The sequence below is a fragment of the Plutella xylostella genome, chromosome 26, assembly GCF_932276165.1.
Source record: "Plutella xylostella chromosome 26, ilPluXylo3.1, whole genome shotgun sequence".
NCBI classification, from domain to species: domain Eukaryota; kingdom Metazoa; phylum Arthropoda; class Insecta; order Lepidoptera; family Plutellidae; genus Plutella; species Plutella xylostella.
The window spans coordinates 6,178,416-6,194,865 of NC_064006.1; the positions used below are offsets into that span (position 1 = coordinate 6,178,416).

At 37.4% G+C, this 16,450-nt stretch overlaps 1 protein-coding gene across 1 annotated transcript; it reads left to right on the forward strand.

Moving 5' to 3' along the window:
• The first annotated feature begins 184 nt into the window (after nucleotides 1-184).
• Nucleotides 185-16,011, forward strand: LOC105384165. Its single transcript, XM_038111575.2, has 5 exons — nucleotides 185-480; nucleotides 13,201-13,686; nucleotides 14,540-14,707; nucleotides 15,065-15,200; nucleotides 15,806-16,011. Exons 2-5 carry the CDS (start codon nucleotides 13,461-13,463, stop codon nucleotides 15,939-15,941), a joined length of 666 nt encoding a protein of 221 aa, XP_037967503.1. The 5' UTR covers nucleotides 185-480; nucleotides 13,201-13,460; the 3' UTR covers nucleotides 15,942-16,011.
• Nucleotides 16,012-16,450: the final 439 nt, after the last annotated feature.

The window sequence follows — 16,450 nt, forward strand, 5'->3', positions numbered from 1 at the left end:
GTTACTAATGATAATGACTATTAGAGAAGTAGTAACTTTGTTCTTTGCTAAGGACCTAAAATGAGACACTTTGAGTGAATCAGTGAAGGCTGGAGTTCAGGGACACGGTAACAAACCCGTACTATATCTATTCACCTTCATTTTAGTTCTTCATTCATTCATTGAGTTCATATTTCTTTCACTCAATTAATTCATTCATTCATCAAAGTTTTGAGGTGACGCACGCATGTAAAGTTTATCGTAGAAAAGTTTAGTTTTCAAACTGTGTTTATTTGTTTACAAGTGAAATAATTTAACTTACAGACGATTTAAATAATCACTCAACTCTTTTGTGTATCGTTAATAATACTCCAAGAACAGTTGAGAAAGTGTTACGAAGATCTAGATTCTTGTGTCAATAAAGTGGCTCCATGATTTCATCTGTTGGTTGAAAGTTCCCTGCAATTTCGACTTCAACAAGGCCGTGGACTGAAAAAACAGGTAAGGGACGAGGACAACAAGCGTCTTTACTGTGTGGCAGCTGCAATGTCCATAATATGTATCTTTAACTGAAGTACGATCGCTAGTTTGCCTGTCTTTTAAGTTATGAATGGAAATTGTGCTAAGCCGCTTTGAGAGCTTATTATACTAGGAAAGCCTCGGTTGCATGTGATATCACAAAACCTAAGTTTTCCAGCAAATGTTACACACAAACCGTAAGTCATAAATGCACAAAAGATGACCACTTTCTGTGTAACACAGTTTGCCAATAGTGACACACACAGCTACTCTTCTCTGAGTGCTTAAATCAGTTCCCTTTTCTGTGAAAATGTGAAACTACAATAAGCTCTTGAAATTCAGAATAATTGTGCTAATGAACCCCTAATAGTATTCAATACAGTAGGGCCATGCTAATCATCATATTTGACTGCACCATAGTGAAGCTGCTTCTGCTTGGGGCCACGGGTTTGAAGAACTCAATTGTTAGATTCACATTTTCCCTTATTCTGTGAAGTACTAATTGCCAAATTTTATTACTCTAGGTTGATGTGAAGTCCTTTTGAATCTTATTTAGTAAAGACTGTGAAATAAGTGTTTCTGAGGTTTTAGTGGAATGTATCATTCATTCCACTAATACCTCGGAAACATTCCCTGGCCCCCTGACACAATACTCAGCCATAAATTTTCAGAAAATCTTTAATATCTCTAAATTTACCATAACATTAAATTGACTCTTTAAATACTTAACTCTCTACAAATCAGAATATTTTAAAAGAAATAAAACAATAAAATTATGGTGGATGACTTTGTTAGGGCTATTTTCATGCTTACCCTTATAACATCACCTAATATCTGTAGTTAAATGGTGTTAAAATGGTGTGCTAAAAACTACTACAGCATCTACAATGTCACTCCATAGTGTAACTTAGTTTTATTTTTATTTATAGGAAAACTTACAGCTAATTTGTTTTATATAAGAATTTTAAAATAGTGATAGATAGCCGATTACAAGTTTTTTTTTCAAATCCATTTTATTTAGTTTTACTTATATGTTTCAGACAAGTAAAAAGACAATTGCTCCAGTTAAATAGTGGTCACAAATTAACTAAGAATGATTACTTATTTCAATAACAGAAGAGCTGAAGTGATGAAGTACATTGCACTAATTAAATTGCTCATAACATACTCCACAAGTAGGCTAGTAGATAAGGCAAGTGCTAGAAAGTGAAAAGTGAAATCAGTTACCACTATTAAAGTATGGTGTGCAATATTTTTACCATGCCATATTAAAATCTTGTTAAACATTAAGTTAACAAATTACTTAATTAAACTAAATAATGATGTCGATTCTTCAGGCCTTCAGGTAGAAATTCTAAATTTAGAGCTGTCAAAACCTTAATTTCTTTGCTTAAAATTCGACTCAATGATTGTTTCCGTAAATGACATTTTATGCTAGCAAATTTTTTAGTTTGACAGCGTTAAAATTAGAATTTCTGCCTTCAGAATCGACATCAATGTTCATTTATGGGACTATTAAATTTTAATATGGGACTAAACATTTTATGTGGTAAGGATGCACCTCTCTTTACCCTAGCTGGACAGGGTGCAGGGTCCCTGGCAGGGACCTATACGTTATTCTAGGCTCCTTTCCTTAGGCAGTTATAAAATTGTATAAAGCAAGGCCACAGTGTGACTTCTCTGTATGGGTACTTTGTAATACCTGCCTTATTTATTTATCTACCTGCCTAAACAGTTACACAGATCATAAACTTAGAGCTAAACTTAGCTAAGTGACACTTTATCTATTGTTGCGTCTGCTAATTAGTCACAGCTGATGGTCACAACTTTGTATCAAACAAAATTTTCTTTTCCTGTTTCATAACTTTGCACCATTGTATAAGTTGGTGTATGACAAAGATGTTCACAAGAAAAGGCAATAAATATTATGTTACATTGTCTGAAAGTTAATATCTGTGTGTAGACATGTTTTTATGTCATAATCATAGGAACAAACTAAGCTTGTTTTACTACTTCTGGGTATTTATATTTAGGTATAAAAACATTAAATAATATCGCGACATGTCTTGCTTGAAGATTAGATATGTTATCATCCTAGCGTATTAGAGAATCTTAAAATCTTTGTAAGGATGTGTGCTTTGTAAAATATATCATGAGTCCTATAACAGCTGCCAAATCCATAAAATGTTATAGCTGAACATAAAAGAGTAGAGAATAATTGAGGGCGTGGCAATCTAAGAAAGTGGCCACACTATTATAGTATAGAAAACGGACAAAAGTATCACGATACTTTAGCAGAAAAAATCAAAACGAGAAATGTTTCAAATATTTACTAATTATAAAATGCCACTTTTTGGGGAGGTTTATGTTAAGAGGGTAGAGGGGGGCAGTCTTGAATGAATTTCATTAAATCAAATCAACTGAACTTTTATTTCATTGTGTATTTCATAATGTTTTTTTGCACTGAAACACGTGTTGGTTATGCCATTATGTAATTACTATAGAAGAAAAGTGATAGCATCACACATTGATATTTTATTACAGTTTTTTCTTGCTCAGGAAAAAGTTCAAATGTGCCCCGGCAATTCTTCTAAAACTGTGTTTACCGATTTTCCTGCAACAAATTATTTAATTGGTCAGAAAAGCAGTGACTTGCAAATTATTATGTCTGGGGAATTTATACCGACTCTTACACTGAGTTGCGGAAAGGATCTTTAAGTTAATGTCGGCATTAAATGTATTGTTGCCTCGCTTTGACAGTATACGGACAGAAAGAGACAGACATAGATTTAATGTCCACATTAGCTTAAAGTCCCTTTCTGCAACTCGGCGTTACATATTCATAAACATATTTTTACAATAGGTACTCTAACACGGAGAGACCGACACACATAGACACCTACAGCTGTAAAACTTATCGATACCCTTTTTGAGTCGGGGGTTAGTAAAAAAGTATCTAGACCTGATGTTTTAACAACATGAGAATCCAGACCCTGATGTCATGTAACGTTTGACACTAGTATTTTCTAACCTCTATAAGAATAACAAATACACATTGAAAGGCTATTACATCAAAATAGTACTTTTTTACAAGAAATATAAGCAATGTATGTTAATGGTTAGAAATTAAGTACCTACTCACCAGTATAAAACGCTGCTCTTTCATAAACATCGTATATATTGACTAATACTTCTCCAGCCTCATTCTTCGCCAAACATCGTAGGTAAACGCTGTAAATCATCTGTCTAGCTTCGCTGCGAATGGTTTTATTCATTTTCACTTCGTGAACAAACTCAACAATCCACAAAACTGAAAAATTAAGCAAAATTCGATTTGTTTATACAGGAACAGGGCAAGTTTGACATCCAAACATAGAAACAGACCACAAATCACAAGTTTTTTTTTATTGCCAGGTTTAAATCTGTTTAGTTCCAAAAACATTACTCTCTACTCTTTTGTGTTCAGCTATATCTATACTGTATAATTAAAAAGTCCGTTTTTCTAGGGAAAATTAACATAATTCTCCCGGAAAATCTAAAGGTGGGTACTGACTGACTAACGTTACGGACTGTAATGTAACATTTCCAGCGAGCATGTTACGAAATGCTGTGTTCTAAAAACGGCTCGTTACTCGCTGGTTTCCCGGTAACAAGTTATTTCGCATAACATTGTTTAGCCTAATAATGGTATGGCCAAATCTTGAATCGCCTAATAATGCTATGGCATAGGTTTATACAAAGTAAATAATATTCGTTTGGCTTTAACTTTGACGGAGCGTCTCCCTACATAGCGCAAACTGGTGCCTTGTATTGTTTCCGCTGTTTGGAAAACGCTCCGCTCCGCTTTGCTGCGCTTTGGTTTTGATTAACATGTGCACCTAACACGCTCTTCCTCGCTTTGCTCGTCGTCGCACCTATTTTTAGGTTTCGATCTCATGGGGTTTGTAATAATTATATTGGTCATTAACTTTCGATTTTATGATCATAAAATATCGTGATTTTCGGGGTGTAGGAGAAAAATACCACAATTTGTACATTTACTACGATATATTATTAAGATAACATTAGGAGAAACAAGATTATAAATAGGCATAGACGAACATAAATTTGAGCAAACGAAACTTAGGTGTTTAAAGATTGTGCCTAAAGAGTTTTAGACGAAACGAGCCTTATGCCACATAAGTCTTGGCGAAGTGATGGTTCGGCCAAAAAAGTTTAGACCATACGAGTTATGCGAAATGAGTTTTGGTCAATAAAGATTATGCGAGATGAGCGGAACCCTACATTACACCTCGTAACGTTGGTCAGTACCCACCTTAAAGTGTGGTTTGTGTACTTTATGTATGCCAGGTGAATTTAAAATTATTTAGGCAGTAAGTATAGGTATAATATAGCTATAACACTAGGTTTTAATCGTAGAAAATGTACTCTAGTGATGTAATCTCTTAAGACGATAAGGCTAAGATGCGTGTTTAATTAACTCCGAATTACTCATTTACGCTGCACTGCTAATCTATTCTCACACTGAATTAAGTAGCCTAACTACATAAACGTGATAAAAGTAGATTTTACCGACTCTTACGTAACGTCAACGTAACGAGTAGATAGGAAAAAGTCACATTCAGGTTTTCAGGCTAATCTGGCAGTGGAAACGATTATCTTGTTAATATCGAACCGTATTTGGTTCAATATTAACAACAGTGTTTAGTGATCATTTGTAAGGTAGTAGCGAAACCGAGTTTACTGTAAGGCGAGTATACATAATAGAAATTTTACGAGGAGTGTTCCAATATTATTTTGCTACGAATCAAGTCCCCATGCTCAAACCCTTGTTATACCTACCGAGTAGAGTAGCGAGACAGTATCCACGGCCGATCCTCAGCTATCAGATCCGATAGCAAGCTACCTCTGCTATAAAATAGAATTATACAAAACATCAGCTGTGTCCACTTAAGTTCTGACCGACCGTCATCTTCTTGGCATCCTATGACCCCCCAGTGGGTCAAAGAGTATTCATATTCATATTCATATTCATTTATTGATAAATAACCATTACACGTCATTAGAATTTAGAATAAATTAAATTAATTAACACAATATTATAGTAAGTATTAATAATTTCAAATAATAATTATACATGAATACATCGTCATACACAGTCATTGTTAATTAAAATATATTTTAAAGTTATAATAGTAAGTAGGTACCTATCTTTATATATATATACTAGCTGTTCCCGCGCGCTTCGCTTCGCCTTAAAAACTTTTCCCGTGGGAATTCCGAGATAAAAAGTAGCCTATGTTTTTTCCCAGGGTCTAGACCGTATGTATAAAAAATTTCATTCAAATCCGTTCAGTAGTTTTGGCGTGAAAGAGTAACAGACAGACACAGTTACTTTCGCATTTATAATATTAGTTAGGATATATAATCACTTATGAGTCTTACCCCCTTATTCATAGAAAAGTTACAAAACGTTTTAACTAATATACTGTTTTGTCCCTCTCTGTCAATGACCAATTTGTTCTTTGACAGAGAGGGACAAAACAGTTTATTAGTTAAAACGTTCTGTAACTTCTCTATGAATAAGGGGGTAAGAATTCTTGCACAGAGTAGTACGCGTTTGTTAATAGGTGATTCTTCGCGCTATTGAGGAAGCTAGTGACTCTCCTGATTTCCACACGAGTGAGTAGACACCACAGTTTCCCATCCCTGTCTGTTAACAGCAGCCAGCTTTACATGGAACGAAGTCATTTCAACTTCCTGAATCTCCGTACCGATAGAGCAGTTGAAGGGTTACTCTATCTCTATACTGATAGAAAAAGAACGAACGAGAGCTGTCGTGCAATCGGCACGTTTATTACAAAGAGACAGAGGCTCGTGGCTCACGCAGCAGCGCTACAGAGCTTAGTTTTTCGTCAAATACTCGTAGAGTGACCCCCCTGTTGCCAATTGATCATGCCGTCTGTTTTACTTTGTATTTCTCCGATTGTCCGAGTGTGTATGTGTAATTACTAATTACATTAATTATAGTGGTATTCTAGTTATGATCCACTAGCACGTCGTATCTTTGAAATTAATAGATACAGCGGAGATCACTTACATTTCATGAAACTGCTATTATACTGTTTGCCCATCACGAATTGGAAACGTAATTTCTACAATCCGTATAATTTACAAAGTATATCATTACCAAAGAAAATAATGTTTCTACTGCATTTCTTGTTTTAAACGAAATACCAGCTCTTGCGCATGCAACGAAGGAGAAAAACAAGTGAAAACGTCAATGGGTAATTTGCCGTAATCAATCAATACTGAGATTAGTGAGAAACATTCCGAGTAATTCTTAGCTTTAAGTGCAAATCTACGTATAACGATTACGATCCAATCTGCTACGCTTTTAATCGCTTCCGAGATACGATTTTGATACAGTGAAATCCAACTGAATCTCTAATGCTATACAGCTCAAAACCAACTGACAGTCTGACTGATTCAGTTAAGTTTTTGGCTCGGTGTAGTTATGTTATGATATGGCGGTCTTGTTTAGAATGCGTGCTTCGGTGATCTCGAGATTTCTAAAACAAAATGGAAGGTAATTTAGGTAATCATAAGACAGATTAAGTCATGTTTCTTTGCGCGTGTTAGTCACCATAAAAATGTGAAACAGATTGGCTTGTACTGCACATCATAATTCTAAGAGTAGTGCTTAGTGCTTACCGAACTGTACTTTGGTTTATGATTTAAGTAATTGATAATTTATAGATTAATAATGCTTACTTAATTACCATATTATCTATAGGTATTTAGAAATCTGCATTTATTATAGCAGACGTAACTGCTCGATCCTAAAGTCCAATGAGAATAATTGTTTATTCATTACAGCCAATGATAAATATTTAATCTCTGAATTAATTTTAATGAAACATGATTTTATTAACACACAAACACACAAATAATTTTAGCATCCCCATTTTCGCTCGACGGCCAAATATGTGTGCCCAGGCTTTCCCGGCCAATGTTTATAGAACCTGTTGCGAGCGGCAGAGCCTTTCGCAATACTTTCCCGCCTCTTCCATCTCTTTCACTCACAAGTGATTAAGATTTTCCGCCATTAGTTTTTCCGTGGCGGCCATTACGCGTCGCGTTATGGGCCAATCAGGTGGCTAGTTTTCCGATCTCTGTTTATAGTTGTACAATTAGTAAGATTGTGTAAAGGTTTTTATGACTCGTCATAAGTTAAGTACGGTCAATATTATAAGTACCTTTTCAAACTAATAAAGGTGGTTTGATGAGTTTGAAAACTTACGCGAGTGCGAAAAGCAACCATTGAACTAATAATTATACTTCAGTGATAGCAATTAGCAACTTATGAAGCCGACTTAACTGAAGGCTAGGCGCTCCTGTCTTTATTGAATGGGATAATACCATTATCCCCTGAGTCGCTGGCATTGAACCTTACTTACTTCTTCAGTACAACGGTCAAAACTAATTTACCTAGAACCGTTACTAATCAGTGATTAGTGTAACAGTACGTTAATGAGCCGTTTGAACCATCATAGATGTGTTGAACTAATTACTAAATTATTAGTTCAGTGGTCATTGCGTGCTTCGCCGTGCGTACTGAAACAGTTATTGAATGAATTATGACTGCGTAGTATTACTTCTAATGTTGATACATTTTGAGGTAGAGATCTTTGAGAATTTGGGTGAAATGTGAATCATAAAGCCGGGTCCACATTTGCATCATTTCCCCCTATCACATATTCATATCATAGCCGCTCCGCGTATCATGTTAGCTAGTCCGACATAATATTTTACATAATTCCATCCTGACTACACCAGGTCCAGACTAAAGATTAAATAGGCTTCGATACGTAACGGTGAAGATGTAGCAGACTATTTAAAATTATCGTACCTCATATGATATCATACTTTAAAATACAACTCACATGACATAATATATTTATTTCACATAATAATATGAATGGTAAATCGTTCTACAAAAGGGCGTATCTTTTAATCACGATGAACAATGTATTAGTGTAGGTCAAACCACAACACTCGTAGCCCACATTTACGGAGCACAAACATTGACCAACATGGCACACCACAAAATGATGTATGTTGCGAACTTTCGTATCGTTCCTTAAAAACGAGTAAACCATGTAAAATTCAAATGCCATTAAAACGCTTCAAAGTAAATAATGTATTAATTACCGAAAAGATTTTTTAAGGTTAACAGTTATTGTATAGTTAACCTGCTAACTCATTCGTCATAATGCTTTGTTTGGTAGCTGGTTAGTGGCACATACCTACGTAAATACCCATAAAAGTATGAATTTCAATGTACATTTCAGATATTGTGAAATGGCAAGGACGTGTTGGTAATACAATATTGGTTTTTGGGTATTGTTAGCTTACTGATATTACTCAATCGTGTATGTGTAAATAACATCGTAACAATATAGAAAATATTGAACACGATTTCTTGTAGTTATTAAAGATAATATACACTACGCCTTTAACCACCAAACTAATCTACATTATCCAAAACTGCAATAGAATTTCTTCAATCCATTTAGCAGCAAAGGTCTGACACTCAGGTCTACGGCTAGATACCGAAGTCAAACTTATAACACTCTTATTTCTGTGGAAACGAATGGAAGGTAAGAAAAGCATACCTTAACACTTGACAGTGCATTGTCGCATTGTTCTGAAGAAGTTGGAAGCTAGAGGGTTACTCTATACTGATGAAAAACGAACGAAAGAGAGCTGTCGTGCCGTCGATAAGTTTAATATACTGAGATAGAGTCGTGGCGCAGCAGCACTCCGAAACTTAGTTTTTCGTCATGTAGAGTGACCCCGGACGCATAAATTGTACCGCATTTCACATACCACTCGTCGCTTCCATGATTTCTTGTTATTCTCATGTCCGAGTCATACGAGACGTGTTCGCGTGACGTTCGGGAAAACATTTTTGTGCAACATATCGGATATTTGACGACCGCGGTGTAGTGGTTAGTGACCCTGACTGCTATGCCGAAGATCCCGGGTTCGATTCCCGGGCGGGCAGAACTTTAGAGACAGATATTTGTTCTGGTTCTGGGTGTTAATATACATAATTATGCATATAATATGTAAGTATCTATCTGTGTAGATAGATATATCAACCGTCCGATACCGATATTACAGGCTATTTTGGGGTCGGATGGCTGTGTGTGAGATGTCCCCACACATTATGAACTACCTGTTCCCGCGCGCTTCGCTTCGTCTTAAAAAGTTTGCCCGTGGGAATCCCGGGATAAAAAGTAGCCTATGTTCTTTCCCAGGGTCAGGGTCACGTTCAGTAGTTTTGGCGTGAAAGAGTAACAAACAGACAGACACAGTTACTGTCGTATTTATAATATTAGTTAAGATTAGGAATATTAGGATGTTATATTGGGCCTGAAACACTATCATTGGCCAAAGGTGTTCGAAGTTGAAAAGTAAGGGCAGTACCTAGTTTTGAGCACCACTGGTGTGGCAAAAAATAATAACCGATTTTTGGATCCGAAGAAGGATGTTGCAACAGCTGTTCCAATTTTGATGAAGGTCACTGTCGAGTCACACGATCAAGTTACTTCTCAAACCAGTCCCTCAAAGCCCACTTTCCTATATTTCAAACCCCAAAAACATCATAAAAAGGGCTACAAAACATACCAACATCCTGATCATCAACTAACGACACAAACAAAGCCCAGACATTAATAACCGACCGTCGACCGGCAGTTGGTCAGTGGGCGCGGCGGAGCGCGGCGGAGCGTGACCATTATTTAATTTTAACTTTGGTGTACTGATGTATAACTTTTAATATTGACATGTAATGAATAATTATCAATAAACAAATCTAAATCTAAATCTACTGGGTACCTTGTGAGTTGTGGACATTAGGGTGTCAGTACCATGTACCATCACTGCCAAGGTTTGGGGCTTTGGGACCCTTCGAAATACTCGTAATAAGTATTACGAGGCGACTAAGCGGCCGGCTAAAGGCTTGTACCTACACAAAACTGCGTTGCGACGTCGCATCGCAAACATCTGCGAGTGTTTTGACAGTTTTTCAGGGCAAAAGCTTGATTTTCGCGGGTTTTTGCGATGCGATGTCGCAACGCAGTTTTGTGTAAAAGCCCTTAGAGTGCCTTAGACTGAGGATTAGTTTCCTAATTGTTGTTTTTCGTCTGAACACGACTGAAGACTCTGAAGAGATTCTTGGACCTGGTCAAGGGTTTTTGGAAAAAAGTTCTAGGAATGCTTAGATCACCTTGTTCTACATTATTATTTTACCGTGAAAAGATTTATCATTGGTTGGAACTCTACTGAACCGAGATTGTCCGAGATCCCAGAGGATATTATACGATGAATACGTATCTAGGAAAGGCTCTTTTTGTGCACTCCTTGAGATGAGTGCTTCCTATATGTAGATGTATGTGTAGATTGTGTAGCCACGGATCGTCATAACTACCATCAGGTCCAGAATATTCAAAGTCTACGAGCGTAATTTTCATAATACGCTAGTTTTTTTCTAACAATAGCCATACAAAAACGGAACCAAGGACCGTAGCAAGCGTTGTACGAATAATTTATGCTAATCTGTGAGTGCAGAATTCATCATTTATTCTGCGTTTAATTGTGACTGTTAATTTCTGCTATTAAGCTCTTAGCAGGCTAAAGTTATCTGTTAGTGAAATATTTGCGTTTTATGGATTTTAAAAATCTGTTATCAGACATTGTTACTATTATTGTAGTAATTTACTATATTATTAGTAATTTATTATCATTACTTAAATTGTAACGTTTTTTGTATTAGAAGGTATAGGTAGTTTGAAGTAAACAAATGGAACAAAGCCTCGCTAACGCGACCAAACTAATAAACTTTCACTGGCTGGTTGAAATCTAAAAAAGAAAACAAAATCAATAACACAATAGAGCATGGAGTTTTACTCCAACAAGTATGCATACTAAACTGAGCACGCACGCCGCTTTCCCACACGTCGCGACGAATGCGGGACATTCCAGATTCGAATTAAACATCCAACTGCCGATTGCCTAGTTCCAGGTAGGAGATAGGCAGGGGGGGCTCAGTGCCTTAATGGCTGAACTTTTAGTAGAAGGTAGCGCCATCTCTTTATATTACTCTTACTACCAAAAAAGATGTAAGATGGCGTTGTGAACAAGACCATAGAACAATAACAAGACACATAGATAAGTAGTATTTGAATGTTAACATTGTCATGATCTATGGCTATTATGAAGAAATTGCGTGTCAGTGTCAGTTCAGTTGTCTTACAATGTCTCGCAAATAACATTTTTGTAATAAAAGCCTATACTCTCGGTATATCGTTATTTATAAATTTTATATACCTACAAATAAAAATAAACATGGTGTGTCAAGAAAAAGCATCTTTATCCGCAAAAAGTGTTTTTATGAAATTCTTGTGACCTGACAGATTACATTATGGATCCAGGTTCCATGTGGTTCCACGGGAACCGAGCTGAAATGGCGGCACTGGCAAAGAGCGATCGACATCTTCATATCCGCTGAAGATTAAAATACTATGTGTACCAAACTGATAAATGTCGTCAAAGATTTGCCTCGCGAGGATAAATGATGCACTATTGGACGAAATGACTTTATCACCACAAGTGACATGATTTGCTTCTCTTGGGAAACATAAACTAGCAAAACATGAATTGGTTTTCATGGTGAAAGGAATAAAAAGGAATACACATACCCACTCGCATATTATTTTACAAGTGACATGAACAAAACTGAACTGAAACATTGTTATATGCGAGGTAATAAAGAATTATATAATAATTTGATTTTAATTTATTGTTGCATGTAGGTAGGTACATAAATAGATTGAACTTACATTTAGCTAATAAATTTTAATGTAATAACTGTTGTGTGGTGTAACTACGTTAAGGCAAATATGTCTCTCATAGATTGAAGTTAATAGCCGGATCCCCACCAGACGATCCAACGCGATCCGATCGTGCGATCCAAGGAATCTTACATACTAAACTTCTTGGATCGGGCGATCGGATCGCATTGGATCGCTTGGTGGAGATCCGGCTATTAACTTGTGATAACAATATTTATATATACAGGGTGTCCCAACAGGGCACCCTGTATGTATGTACAATGAGGCTGAGAAATATAAAGAGATGGCGCTTTTCACGTTTTATGACGTATAGAGTATGACAAAAAACTCCTCGAGATGCCACTCTTTTCACAATTGTTTATTTTTTCTCTATGGAGATAGGAAGGTATGTCGTGCTTGGAAAAACCAACGGATGTGGACATAGAGATGATAATGATGTACGATATTATACCTTGAATTGGAAGCTGCGAAAAAGCTATGACTGCTATTTTTTTAAAATCAGCTTTTATCGTAGACACCACGGTTGGTATTTATATAAAGTCAACGGTATCTCCTCAGTTAAGAATCGTGAATAAGCTATAATTTGTCGCTAGAAAAACTTGTTTTTTCTCAACATAACAAGGTCAAATCGAAAAATGCAAACGACATAAACACATCTAGAATTTCCTGTTTTTACGTAAGTGCCAAGTGGCCAACAATGCATTGAGTAATCAAATCGCTCAAGCGTTTGAACGTTAATGAACTTAAACTTTTATGTAATCAATTCTTATTTTTGTTCCAGATTTTCTACGAGAACGACGTGAGAAAGTATCGCGAAGATAAAACCTCATTACAAGATGACAGCGACGCCCGAAGAAAAAAGACAATGCTTGTCTATGCTCCTCCCAAGTAGGAGTCTCACGAGCTGAATCGAGAAAATACCTATTCAAATACAGAACGATTTTCAAACTGTGAAAAACCGCGAACAATGTGACGTAACAAACACCATCTAGAGGTTAATCGGTGAACTAATTAGTGAAAGTTGTGAACTGCTGACTAAAGATGAAGTTGAATCTTTTTAAAAGGTCGATGATATTTGCGACCTTTTTCGGGTCGTGTTTGTGTATTGCGCTGATTGTGGCCTCCTTGGGCACTCCTCATTGGATCGATGCGCGCGCTAAAAGGACGTCCAATCCTCTGGAGTCGGAGGGAAGGATCAGCTTTGGCCTCTTCGAAGGCCATAAGGAGCTGAACTTCGGCTACGGATGGAGGAATCATGAATTTAGCGGTAAGTTGTTCATTGATATTTGGTGTGTATGTAACGTGTTATGCTCATGACTGCATATCCCTGAAGGGGTATTTAGAGGAGATTTCATAAATTTTTCGCTGTATCGAGGCAATCAGACAATACATAGAATGTAAATTTATGTGCAGTTCGTCACGCTGTTTCCTTAAAACGTAATGGTATTATAACGTAATTGCATTGGTATTCCCAATCATTCTATGAAACACTTAACTTGAAACTTTTTGTCATTTATCAATTAGATTTTTTTTAATTTAATAAAAGCCAAGCCCTTATCTTTTGAAAATCTAGACAAATTGCTCTCGTTTGCCTCTAGATGTTTTTGATAGCAGTCTGAAACATTGTTTGGTGTTAACGTTTCGTAATAATGTAATGCAATACTATTGTTTGGTTTACATCGTGGGCAAGCGTTAACACAATTAAATTATTATTTAATTACCGCTACTCCTATTGAGACAAATTTTTCGTTTGAAGCTAGCATTAGGCATACTAGGCTACGTGTCAAGTGAAGGCATATTTGAAGAGTTTCATATTTAAAGATAGGAAATAACAAACATAAGTGGAAAGTGCTCGTCAGGACGCTGACGTCCTGTCCCATCGTTGAATCTTTGAAGGCAAGCTTTGAGCTGCTATACTACGTTTAAGCGAGGCCAAATGTACAGCGCATGCTATGTATCGCATCCAGTGGCATGCTTTGTGAGAGGCCTAGCAAGCTGTAGACTGCTATAGGCTATGATGATTATGAAAGGTACAGCGCGTATGATGGAAAGGACCACAGAGGTGGCCTATGAACATCAATATCAACATAAAATAACAATGATCTCTTATACCATTCCAGTGAAAGCCGGCACGCACCCGGCGCGCCGCTGGGCGTGGATGGGCACGGGGGGTCTACTCGCAGCCGCGCTGGTGTCGCTCAGCGGAGCCGCCGTAGTAGCCGCCCTCGCCTCCGCCGCCAGAGCCAGGGCTAAAGCACACCCACTGTTGGCTACTAATTGTCTTGCTGGTGAGTGGGGGGATTTTAGTCCCATACGTAACCGTTTTTAACGGACAAGCGTCAAGCTAAATGAGCTTCAGAATAGTATATTGGTGGTGAATTCGCACTTATATCCTACACAATAAGAGCCAGGTGACCCTGGGGAGCCGCTGTTATTGCAGCCATCGTCTCCGCATCATCAGCATCACAAATACGAAGAGCCAAGTGGGCTGCCAGCATTAGGTTGTCTGGAAGAGATTACTTTTAGTAATAAGGTCGCCGATTGTTATATTTATTTTCTTTTCTATGTTGTGAAACGGTTTGTGTTTGTGTGCAATAAAGAGTATTTCATCTTTATATTTAACACCAAACCACCTCCTATTCCAGTACTCTTCACCCTCGGCGCGATCGCCGTCTGGCTGACGGAGTACTTCCTGCGGCTGCAGCACAACGTCATGTCTGATGAAGACCTCGCCAACACGTGGTCGAGCGACGGGACGGCTGATCTGGGGCTGTCGTTTTGGTGAGTTGCCTTGCAGTAGTATAGAAAGTTCATTCTACTTAAGTCACACATACATAGGTACATATGCTCACGACTGTAAGCCCCGAAGGGCCTCACGCTTCTCGCTGTACATTTGTACTAACGTGATAGGTCGCGAGCCGTATCGCCGTTGTTTAATGTGTACAATGCACTTAGGATACCTACACAATATCTAGACTCTAGATGTGCAAGTTTCCCCCTTCACCATAAGGCAATTGACTTGAGTCATACAATACTAATTTGTAAAAGAAAGAAATAAAAGGGGTTATTAATTCTGCACTGCAAAAAACCTCCCTGTAGGTGACGTACGGATGGGATTTGAAACAGGACTTTCGAAACCAACGGTCTTCCCTTTTAGTTCAATATGTTTTATCTACTACTAGCTAACCGTATACATACTTCTTGAACCTACGTAGAAGGTTTTATTTGCGGTGTTTGGTTTATTGCCATCGGGAAAACGGAAAAATCTAAGCACAAATATCCGTGTTACCCAATAACAAGGCATAATCTGCCCGGCTGGGTAGGATACATAAACAATACGTACGTATACCTCTTATGATACTCATTTGATTGTATTTCATTCACAGGCTAGTGGTAGCGGCATCGGTGGCCTCCTTCGCCAACATAATCTGCATCGGAGCGGCCATGGCGGACGGACGCGAGCTCGAGTCAGTGGCGCCCCCACTGGAGGACAAGATCAACGGCGCCATCATGCTTTATTGAGGACTTTGTGGCGGGAATAGAGTAGTGATAGGTGTAGAAGTTGTATATGTCAGCTAAAGGTTTGATTCACGTGAAAAGTAGTGTAAACGAATCGCTATTCAATGTAATTCGAAATCTTATTGTGCGCTTTATTGAGGAGTTTAAATAGCGGTATTAAATTAGTGATTGGCGTAAAAGTTATATGTGTCAGGTTGACACTGCGGCATAGGTGATTGGACTTGCTTCGAAGCGAAATCTTATATTTTAGTTTTGTCTAAAAACTACAATATTTCTACCACTAGGTGGCGACACTAGATCGATAACTTATAAATAAGGAAATATCGGGATGTTAACTTCTTGAATCCTAAAGATCTGATTAAATGACTTATGCTGCCTATGAATAGGTGGAACTGAATTTACCGGTATACCGACGTAGTTTGTCGAAAACTGAAACTATGATGGTTTAGGTTTAAAAAGCATAACTCGATTAAAACCTTTTAATATGATAATATATCATGCTGTATGTATAG